This window comes from Momordica charantia, assembly GCF_013281855.1.
Source record: "Momordica charantia cultivar OHB3-1 chromosome 2 unlocalized genomic scaffold, Mcharantia_2.0 BLBB01000002.1, whole genome shotgun sequence".
Taxonomy (NCBI): Eukaryota; Viridiplantae; Streptophyta; class Magnoliopsida; order Cucurbitales; family Cucurbitaceae; genus Momordica; species Momordica charantia.
The window spans coordinates 4,084,080-4,095,838 of NW_028275160.1; the positions used below are offsets into that span (position 1 = coordinate 4,084,080).

Genomic DNA, 11,759 nt, shown 5'->3' on the forward strand with positions numbered 1-11,759 from the left:
TCTGTTCTTATCATTTGTAGTTTTTTTTGAAAGTTATTGATTAACAAACTCATTAGCGACTAATATGTATTACAAATATCTCTTTTGAATAATAATTTGTTCAATTTTGCCAATTAGATACGTGTCAATAGATCAAGCCCTTCTATTAGTTTTTAATTTTTTTAATTCAACAACACATAGGAGTAACAATTAGAATCTTCAACTTTTTGATCGATAATATATATCTTAATTAACCAATTAAATTATACTCAAATTACGTTGGGTCAATTATTACACATTGAATACAATTCTCATATAATTTTATCTTTTCAAAAAGCAAAGTATGCATCCACTAAGCTATTATTGCTTAGCATGTTCAAATTTAACTCTCTTTTCTAAAAGCAAAAAACAGTGTTTTCCTTTTAATTAAAGAAAATCACAAGTACTTTTTGCTTGATTCTTGAACTTTTTCACATATCTCTTTTGGCAAAAAGCAAGGGTGTAGGACTTGTTAGAGGTCATTATTCCTTATGTTGCGCCTCTGCTTAATAGTTAGAGGATAAATGTAACTGCACACTATGACAAGTAAATAATCTGCCCAAGTTCGTCTACGTAGAGACTAGTTTTCTTTTAAAATTGATTTTGTAAAGTGTTTGAATGAGAGACCGAGTTTGGGATAAAAATTTGTGAAATTTTTGGGAACACGATTTAAAAACACAAATATTAAAAGACCAATCTCTACTAAGATTTAGTTCTAAAAAGATGAATTACACCTACTAAATGTGCTTGTAATTAAATTCAATTTATGCAAACTGGTTCAACTCCTATTTCATACCACTTTTGGTTTGTTTAGAAGCTTAGGCTAGCCTTTACATATGTCTATGCAACTCTAGTATCCTAAATAAATCAAGTTCCAACTTACGTTTAACGGGTAGGAGAACCTATGTCTAGGATCTTGTTTTAGTTCTTATTTCTAAGTAACTTCCCGTTTTACCATGATGAGATCTGTTTGACTCTAACATTTTCAGAATTAAATAAGCAAAGATATCGTAATACGCCGCCGTGCTCGCTGATAGATGTAATTTAAAATAGATGAACTAAACCATTCGTAGGACAGTTGAACAAACAATTTAGCTACTCATTGGATGTGAAAGTAACGAAAACACAAGAGAAGATAACAAAATAATGCATTTTAATTAGAATTGGAAAGAAAGTACAAAATGAAACAAATTGAATTGCAATAAAATAAATAAGAGTAATTGTAGAAAAATAATTAAAAAACAAAACTTAAATAAAAACTACAAAACTAAAATTGATAACAAAGTAGAAAGGAATACAAAAGCATGGAACTGAGATGTCTTGAAGTGATGTTTGGAAGCTCTTTTATAGGCCATGAAGGTAACAAAATGTTGAGAAATGCATGGGAGGTTGGAACCAAATGAGGTTATAGAGATTTTAGGAACTAATAACAAATCTTGGACCAATAACTTGGTCGTTATTCCGTTTTGCCAATCTAGGCATCGAATGTGGCAAGCATTGTGAAGCTAGAACTTTCAAAGTAACTTGGCTGACTCATTCCTCTACTAAGCTAGAAATTATGATCCTGCGATGTGCCTGACGCATTGTGATCATCAATCTTCACTTTTCGTTACAAAATAAACATATTTACACAAATTAGCCTTTATTTACCTATAACTGAATTCCAAAGTCTCTAATAAAAAATTATGCACATTTTTTCCTAAATTATATGCATGAACATACATTTTTCATCCAAAATAACCATCAACTAAGCATGCAAACCTACAATTTTTAGTCTTTAATCAAGTGTTATGAGCTTACTTGGGTGCTTGAAGGAAAAGTATTAATTTCTAGAGCTGGTGATTTTCCGAAAGGCTAATACTTCACGTACAGAGAAGGCTTGTTGTGTGGGGAAGGACTAAGGAGAAGTTTTAAAGAAGTGGCTAAGGGAAGAGAGTTACTTGGAAATAAATAAAACAATCTCATTAATGAGAGACAACAAAGGTTCCAATGACTCATCTTAGTAATCAATAGGAATAGTAGGAGTGAAAATTAATAATCCTCTATTAAAAAAGAAATAAACCGAATAAAAACGATTGTTTCAGGTCGGTTTGGGTTTGTCCGAGAACTGAACCAACCCAAACCGATTACACCCCTAAAGATTGTTTACCCTCCTACCATTCTTATTGATGACGATGATGAGGGTTATGATAAGGTAATTCAATTATTGGTTAAAATACTATTTTGGTACTTGTCATTTAAATTTTGGTACTTGTCATTTAAGTTTTGGTTCATTTTGATTTCTCAACTTTCAAAATGTTCATTTTGGTTTCTGTACTTTTAATTTTGATTCATTTTAGTTTCTGTACTTTTAAAAGGTTCTTTTTGATCCATATGCTTTTAAAAAGTGACCATTTTGATCCCAAATAATGGAAGTATAATATCCTTGAAGAAGAAAAGAAAAAAAAAAACGATGGGAGATATTTAAGTTTTGGCGGCTGAAAATGTCAAACTCTTTCCTTTTTTTTTTTTTGGAGATCAATTGTAGGATCAACGGATGCAGGCATGGAAATATCAATATATAAATGAACAATACTTGCTTACTACATAGGTTAGTGAAATTCTTACCCACTTAACTTTTTGAAATACCACGGTTTGTTCGTGAGTAATGATAGAATTAGTGATTAGATATAAGTATTATTGATTTTTCAAAATCACTATGTACCTGATACCTTAAAAATCAATTAAAAGTGATTCCAATTTTCTTAAATTCAATTTTTTAATTTGCCACCTATGATCCATGGAAAAGGTGAGTGATTTTGATAATGATAAAAGTCCAAAATCATAGCAAACACACCTCAATTGTCTCAAAAATTTTAGAACAACCTGTACTTTTGTTAAATCCAATATTTTATTGGAATTCACATATCTATAGATATAATAGAAATTGATCGATATAAATAGGTAAAATTAAAAAAAAGTACAGCATAAATGAGTATGTTCCCATAAATAAAAATTATGCCGTTGGAATGAACAAGCCAACAAAGCGAAAAATTAAAAAACTGACCACCCAAAACTTGAAACACACAAAAACTTGCCTAAAAAATTAAGTTACCTCATCAAATGAAGGGGAAACTAGCAGGGCGCAAAAAGACGATACGGCCGAGTGGGGTCTCATTTGGGGTATTCTTGACTAAAATAATTGGAAACAACTTTTGAGTCCAAAAGCTCGATCATCTGTGTAGATTTTAGGCACCGAGGTGTCTTGTATTGACTTATTGAAGCACCTCGATCCACTGCTTGCTCCATTAGTTTCTCAAAAGTTCCTGTTTCTACAATCTTTATCTCCAGTGGATTGATAACCTTATTATTGGATCTTGCTTGACGGTATACTGAAGAAAGCGACTCTTCAACAGCGAGACAACAATCCTCATAGACTGTAGATGGAATAGTAGAGGTTTCTTCCCTACATTGAATTTCCCAATACAACACATAATGTCCAGGAAATGTTGAACTATCCGCGTAGCTAGTGTAGTCCACAATAATAGCTCCCAATGGGCTCAAAAGACCACTAGCTTCTGTTACTGCATGATGAAGATCCACTTCATCTGTTTTCTCAATATCCAGGCTTAAAATGACATTTTTCCTACAAGCAAAACTAAAATTTGGGGTTTTATTTTTAAATCCTGTCACGCGAAGGATGTCACCCATGCAGTAACGGTAGAGGCCTGTCATTTCAGTTACATAATTAGCTAACTTTTATACATCTATATATGTAATAACATGTTTTCATACCAGTAATTCAACAAGAACTAAAAGTATAATCAATATGATAAGAAGGAAAGTTATGTTACCAGCATAAGTGGTGACAACAACCTCGTATTCTTGTCCTAACTTAACATCAACAAGATCAACTAATTCTTGGCCTACTTCTCCGTTATTAGAGTTTGCTCTGTCGACAGGCAAGAACTCAAAATAGGCCATGGTGGGCATAAAAGTGTAGGAGATTTCTTCAGGTTTACACAATGGGTCCAAGTTTATGCCAAAGAAGCACTCTGAAGAAGCATAGAAGACAGAGACAATAGGACATTTACAGTAGAAATTCAGTTGGGGAATGTATTGTGACATGCTTCCCGTCACAACAGTACTAATATATTTGGTGTTTGGCCACAATCTTGTAACAATTCCTTCCCATGCTCCTTTGCTGCATTCAGATTCAATAAAATCTGCCAGCTCAGGATTAGGTTTCAGAACACTCATAACTGATTCCCTCACTAATGGGTCTTCAATTTTGGCGTCTACAGTTCCCGTTCGTATATCATTTACTAAAAGAGCCCAATGATTTTCGAGGAACTTAAAAATATAAATTAAAGTAGAGGCAAAAAGAGCACCAACTCGGAGAACGATCTGGTTCTGGCAGAGCCCACATAGCAATTGGCAATATAGGCTTTGGTATACATCAGTGCAGCGAATGATGTCAATAGGGCTTGTATATGCCCTTAGAACCTCCACACTACTGAAAAGTGAACATTTCGACAAACATGAAGACAGCAACTGAGCAACCATTCCACCTTTAGTTTTTGTCTCAGCCCTCGTAAAATTAAAGAACATTTCTTTGCCATTGAGCAGACCTGGAAACAACTGTTTCATCATTGGTATCGCATAGTAATTAGTTGCCAACCTTCTCAAGAGCTCTGATTGAAACATTGGAATTAACTTTTGTGCTCCCCCAGATGTCCCAGTGCTACAAAAAAAACAGAGAAAATCCCACATAAATGTATTGAAAGTATGAAAATCACAGCAGCAAAGAAATCATTAAGAATTCATAAGAGATCCTGTTTTAGAATAATGGATCACCTTATAAGGAAATCTGTAATGGTGTCTGCACATAGAATTGGAGAATCATCCCCATCGGCAATCCGATCAATGTAAGGCTTTAACTGTTCGTAAGAGACAACAGGTATGAGCTTCTTGAAGGTTGAAATATCTGTAGACCCATCAAGGCCGAGTTGCTTCAGGTACTCGACATGAGCATTTTTTGATAGAATTTCAGTTATAACTCGTCGTTGGATTTCATCAGCATTGCTGGTGAAATCTTCAATATGGTATAAGATTTGCTTATCTTTGGCATCCAGTATATCATCCGACATTTTTTTAAAAGGTTTTGAAGTTTTGGAAAACAGAGGAGCAACGCAGAGGAAGATGGGAGCAGTGATTAATAAATTGGTCTCTATCTCTATATATATCTGTTTTTATTACTGAAATAGAAAGTTGTTTAAAAGACTTGGCCTACAAGGCTCCCTATTTTTATTCTGTTTATTTCTTTTATTTTATTTTACTCCTTTAACCAATCAATCCACTCTTCCTGTTGAATAGGAAGGAGTGGTCTCAAACTTGTTGAATGAGTGGCTACTGGCTCTAATAAGAGACAGTGCTCCTAAATCCTAATAAAAGGGGGCGGCATAAGACAATATAAATTTAGAAACTTTGCTTCTGTTTAGTTGAAGGAGAGTACTTCCAATAATAATTTAAAAATTTGACATAAAAATTACTCATTTGATTAAACAAAAGGGGTATGAAATTATTATCTTTCTTAAAAAATTAAATAAAAACAAAAATGGTTGTAATGTAACCATCGCACGATAAATGAAGACACAAACGAACAAATAATTAAAGAAAGTTTGGGAAGGAAAGAAAAGGTGAAAGGTTGGTGGATTTAGATAAATAATTCTAAAAATGGTAATTTTGAAAAAGTTGGATCCAAGTTTTAGTTTCTTAGGTAGGCTCAGAGCACAGTAAAAGCTCCCCACATGTTGTACTAAAAAAAACGCAACCCTTAAAATGGTCCCCAAGTATCTCCACAATTGTATGATATTGTCCGCTTTAGGCATAGCTCCTCACGGCTTTACTTTTGTTTCACCTAAAAGGTCTCAAATTGTCCTCCCTTATATACTCATGATCATTCACTTCTCTAACCCATGTGGAACTTTATTTGCACTCCTTACAAATCCAAGACAAACAAAACTAAATCGAGTGGTTAAGGTGCAAGGACGAAACATAAATTATTGTCACGACTTTAAATAATTTATCAATACTAGAATAAACAATATATTTACCTTAATTGGCAAATATCTCCAATCTAGAGATTGCGAGTTCGAATCCACATCCCCACTATTGTGGTATTAAAAGAAAAAACTATATATTTATCTAGATCCTTATTTATATTGACTTATCTTTTTATCTATTTTACTCTTGCATTGATTTTATTAAATTTTGTTGAACTTGAACATAATTCAGCTGGTTAACATGTAACAAATCGTGAATTATTTCTACTCCCACACATATTCAACCAAATATTAAATTTTAAAATACTATTAATAAATAAATAAAATAAATTATTGTGATTTCCACTTTATTTGTCACTGCTATATTACAATAAAAAATTCAGCTGGTTAACATATAACAAATCGTGAATTATTTCTACTCCCACACATATTTAATCAAATATTAAATTCAATTATTGTGATTTCCACTCTATTTGTCACTGCTATATTACAATAAAAAATTCTTTTTCTTTTAGGTATGAATTATTATTTATTGGATTCAATAGTAATCTCCACTATAAAAACCTTTTAACGAAATTGGAGGAGGTTAACTTGAGGATATTGAGGACTCGTTTGGTAATGTTCTTGTTTATTGTTTCTGTTTCTTTATTTTTAATGATGAAAAATGTATTGTATGGTTCCAACCTCTAAGAATTTAACAATATTTTTATTTATGTTTTGAAATAAATTGGAAATGAAAACAAGAAAGGAGAAACTAGTTTTTGTTGTTTCCAAAATTTCTATACAATTGTGACAATGTTCCCAAAAAAGGAGAAACAAAAAACAAAGTTAATTGAAAAATACTTAGATTTCTTAAAAAAATTGGAAACGAGAATGTTACCAAACGAGCTCGAACCCTAGTTTCGACAGTCGAAAATGTCAAACTCTTTCCTTTTTATTGGACAATAATTATGAGTGAAACGATACATATTTGTGTAAATGTCAATTCATATACATGAACAATACGCATAGATCAGAGAAGGTCATACCTAATTTTTGGATACAGCATATTTTTACTAACTAAAAAATTTTAGTGAAAATTATTTATAGATTAAATACAATATTTTAGTGGGAATAAAAAATCTATAAAAAAATTTATTTATTGATTAAGTACAATATTTTGTTGGGAAATAAAAATCTATAAATATAATAGAAATAGACGGATAAAAATAGTTCAAATTAGAAAAAACGGGGTAAGATGAGTATTTTCTATCCAGAAAGATTCTACCTTTTCAAATGAACAAAGCCAAACAAAACCAAAAACAAACATAAATCTCTTCCACGTGAATTAAACCAACCACCTAAATAGTATAAATAAATCACAAACTTGAAATACACACAGTCTTACCCTAAATTAACTTACCTTATCAAACCGACAACCCAAATAGTACAAATAAATCACAAACTCGAAGTCTTACCTAATTAACTTACCTCATCAAATGAACTATCGGGGGCAAAAAGATTAGGATGCTGACGAGTGGGATCCCATTTGGGATATTTTTTACTAAAATAATTGCCGAACAACTTTTGAATCCAAAAACTCTACCATCTCCAGAGATCTTATGCATCGAAGTGTCTTGTATTGAGCTATTGAGGTACCTTGATCAACCATTCGCTTCATTAGTTTCTCAAAAGTTCTTACTTCTACAATTTTTATCTCCAACGGATTGATAACTTTTTGATGGGATCTTGCTCGACGATATGTTGAACTAAGGGACTCTTCAACAACAAGACAACAATCCTCGTAGATTGAAGATGGAATGATGGAGATTTCTTCTTTAAATTGAATTTCCCAATACAACACATAGTGTCCAGGAAATGTTGAGATATCCGCGTAGCTGGTGTAGTCCACAAGAATTGTCCCAAATGGGTTCAAAAGATCACTAGCTTTGTTAACTGCATTATGAAGCTCTGCTTCATCTGTTTTCTCAACGTCAAGGTTTAAAATGACGTTTTTCCTACCCACAAATCTAAAATTTGGAGCTTTATTTTTAAATCCTGTAACCCGAACGATGTCACCTATGCAATAACGATAGAGGCCTGCCATATCAGTTACATAATTAGCCGGCTTTTTCCACCAGAATTCAAAAGTATAATAAATATGAAAAGAATGAAAGTTATGTTACCAGCATGAGTGGTGACAACAACCTCGTATTCTGGTCCTAACTTGACATCAACAAGATCAACTAATTCTTGGCCTACTTCTCCATTACCGTTCGCCCCATCCACGAGCAAAAACTCGAAATAGGCCACAGTGGGAATAAAAGTGTAGGAGATTTCCTCAGGTTTACACAATGGGTCCAAGTTCATGCCAAAAAAGCACTCTGAAGAAGCATAGAAGAGAGAAACAAGAGGCAAACCTTTACCGTAGTAATTAAGTTGGGGAATGTATTGTGACATGGTTCCCGTCACAACAGCATTAATGAATTTTGTGTTTGGCCACAATCTTGTAACTATTCCTTCCCATGTTCCTTTGCTGCATGCAGATTCTATGAAATATGCGAGCTCAGGATCAGGTTTCAGAATATTCATAACTGATCTCCTCACTGATGGGTCCATAATTTTGGTGTTTATAGTTCCCGATCGTATGTCATTAGCCAAAAGAACCCAATGATTTTCGAGGAAGTTAAAAATATAAATTAAAGTGGAGGCAAAAAGAGAACCAACTCGAACAACTTTCTGGTTCTGGCGGAGCCCACATAGCAATTGGCAGTATAGGCTTTGGTATACATCTGTGCAGCAAAGGATGTCATTAGGACTTGTATAACTACTTTCAACTCTCACATCATTGAGATGTGGACTTTTGAGAAAACTTGTGGACACAGAACGAGCAACAATTCCAGCTTTAGTTACTGATTCAACCTTTGCGAAGTTGAAGAACATTTCTTTGCCATTGTGTAGACCTGGAAATAACTGTTTCATTCTTGGTTTCGCATATTTAGAAATAGAAAACTTTCTCGCAAACTCTTGCTCAATCATTGGAATTAACTTATGTTCTCCCCCAGATGTCCCAGAACTACAAGAAAACATAAACGTCTTCTGCATCAATAAAACTGACAAGAATTCGACATGAAGGTATAAAAGTATGAAAACTAGAGTAGTAAAAAAATCATGAAGTAAGAAGAGATCATGTTTTAGAATGATGGGTCACCTCGTGTAGAACTCTGTAATGGGTTGTGCGCATAGAATTGGATTATCATCGCCGTTGGCAATGCGATCAATGTAAGGTTTCAAGTGTTCGTAAGAGACAACAGGTATGAGGTTCTTGAAAGTTGAAGCATCTGTGGAGCCATCGAGGCCGTGTTGCTGCAGGTACTCAACATTAGCATTTGTTGATAGAATTTCAGTTAGAACTCGTCGTTGGATTTCATCGGCATTACTGGTGACATCTTCGAGATCTTGTAAGGCTTGCTTGTCTTTCTCATCCAGATTCGACATTTTTGTTTAGGTTTTGAAGTTTCGTGAAACAGAGGAGCAATTTAGACACTGCAGAGGATGGTGTATGGGAGCAACGATTATTTACTCTCTCTCTCTCTCTCTCGTATGTGTGATACAACAAATGATGACAAAATAGTGTAGTTGACAGCTGTAATAACATAATCAGACAATGTATTAGTACATTAAAAAATTTTCCAAACTTTGGTGTAACTTCATTTTCTAACCTAAATTAATATTTGTCGACCATAATTATGCGACTCTTTTTACCAAAAAAAAAAGAGAGAAAAAAGATAATTTGATATATACCTCCAATTATGAATTCCATCCCATCCCATATATTGTAAAAGAATATATAAATTAATATTTTATTTAATTAAAAAATACAAAAGTTGATGTCTTTCTCTCCTCTCTTCTCTTTTCTTCCATCTTTCATTTATTTCTTTTCTATTGTCAAATTTCTCCTCTCTTCACACTTCTCCCTTTCTTTCCTTTAACATTTCCTCACTTCCATTTTTTAAAGCAATTGTATGTATGATATCAGTGAGATACTTGATTCGAATCCTTCATCTGAAAAAATCGAGAGATTATTTTTCTACAGGAAGATTAAAAATTTGTTTCACCACACTCGCAATTCACACACTATTTTGAAATTTATTGGTTTTGTCGATTTCTTCTTCGGCTAATTATTTGAAGAACAATTTTGATGAGAACTTTGGGCAAAATCCATGCGAAATTGCTCATTTTCATTGAATCTACATGTGTTTTTATCTGCATGATAGTCCGAGGAATGTTACATAGGCAAGTTGTGGGAATTTGCTTGTGTTTTTACTCAAGTTTTTGTACAAGTTTGTTGAACATGTCTTTTACTCAGACATGAACTTAAGCGAGTTTTAGGCCACGGAAAAAAACAGTGATTTTCGCACAAGTTTTGTTTTTGATAAGTTTGTTTGTGCACAAGTTTTACTCCGGGCACGAATTTGTGGGGTTTTAAGCCAAGGAAAAAAAGGCTTTGTAACCGGTGGTTTTTGCACAAGTTTGGTTGTACACAATTTTTTGCATAATTCTTACTCCGGCACGAACTTTGGCATGTTAGAGAAAGTTGATTTAGGTTAGAAAAGTATTTTCAAATGGTAGATCATTTGAGCAAAGTAAAAACTTTTTAAAGTTACTTCGATTAATTTTCCCGTATTTTGTCTATTACTTTTATTCATTTTTTATTCAACTTTTAAAATTAGGAGTGCATATGGGTAAATTAGATTAAGATACTTTTTTAATCAAATTTAGTTGTTTGAGTTATAATTTGTTTTTTTAAGGATAATTCGAGGGATGGAGGATGAACTCATATCCAAATATATGTCAATTACCGCTTAACTCGCTTTAACATTATAATTTATTCAACCCATACAATCTAGTTGGATAATATACACCCAATCATAAACTATTTTGGTAAAGTTTCGAATGAGTCGGATGATTGGTTCAAAATTTTACTTTAAAAAAAGAGTGAAAATGCTTATCCATGAAATATCTATTTAATTTACTTGTTTCAAACATTGAATAGTAGAGTTTACCAGATGAACTAATTCTTATTTTAGGAAGTTATATTATGTTTATTATTGGTCACATTGTAAATATCACTTAGATTAATGAGAAATATATCTTAATTTCTCTCCATTTATTTTTCTAATATTGAATTAAGATTATTGCTTTTGAATTTGAGCATGTTAAATGGTGAAAGCACTATAATTTTATTTTTAGTTTTAGGTCAATAGTTCAAATATCCATTAAACCTCACCATCAATTTTTTATATATTATGAATATTATACTCTTAGGGATTTATGAAATTATTTTGTAAACAATTTTACAAACTCTAGTTTTCGAACTCACGACTAGCTCAATTGACAATCCCACTCCTATTTGTTCTATATAAAAAGGAATAAGATATCATATATGCTTATGAGGAACCAACGCAAAAATTAAATTTCAATTTATTTAGAACCTAATCCCACTCATAAGATTTGGGTTAGGTTGATCTTTAGATTCTTTGAATATGATGGAATAAAATTTCAATCTACTTAAACCTAATCTCACTCATAATCAGCATGTGGGCTAGATTAATTTTTAAATTCATAAATCATCATATAATTACATGTGTTTATTTGTCAAAATGAGTATAATTTAGCAGTAATTGACATATATCTCCAACTAAGAGGTTGTGAGCT

General features: G+C 32.6%; 1 protein-coding gene and 1 pseudogene across 2 annotated transcripts; both read right to left on the reverse strand.

Annotated features, from left to right (window-relative positions):
- Positions 1-2,911: 2,911 nt before the first annotated feature.
- Positions 2,912-5,200, reverse strand: LOC111011061 (indole-3-acetic acid-amido synthetase GH3.5). The gene is made up of 3 exons (XM_022284676.2): positions 4,855-5,200; positions 3,852-4,741; positions 2,912-3,725 (listed from the first exon to the last, which is right to left on the reverse strand). The coding sequence occupies exons 1-3, from the start codon at positions 5,145-5,147 to the stop codon at positions 3,172-3,174; spliced, it is 1,737 nt and encodes a 578-aa protein (XP_022140368.1). The 5' UTR covers positions 5,148-5,200; the 3' UTR covers positions 2,912-3,171.
- A 2,187-nt stretch (positions 5,201-7,387) lies between these two features.
- On the reverse strand, positions 7,388-9,626 carry LOC111011065 (indole-3-acetic acid-amido synthetase GH3.5-like; annotated as a pseudogene). Its single transcript, XR_015789373.1, has 3 exons — positions 9,253-9,626; positions 8,228-9,117; positions 7,388-8,141 (listed from the first exon to the last, which is right to left on the reverse strand). The product of XR_015789373.1 is annotated as an indole-3-acetic acid-amido synthetase GH3.5-like (transcript).
- Between the last annotated feature and the right edge of the window lie 2,133 nt (positions 9,627-11,759).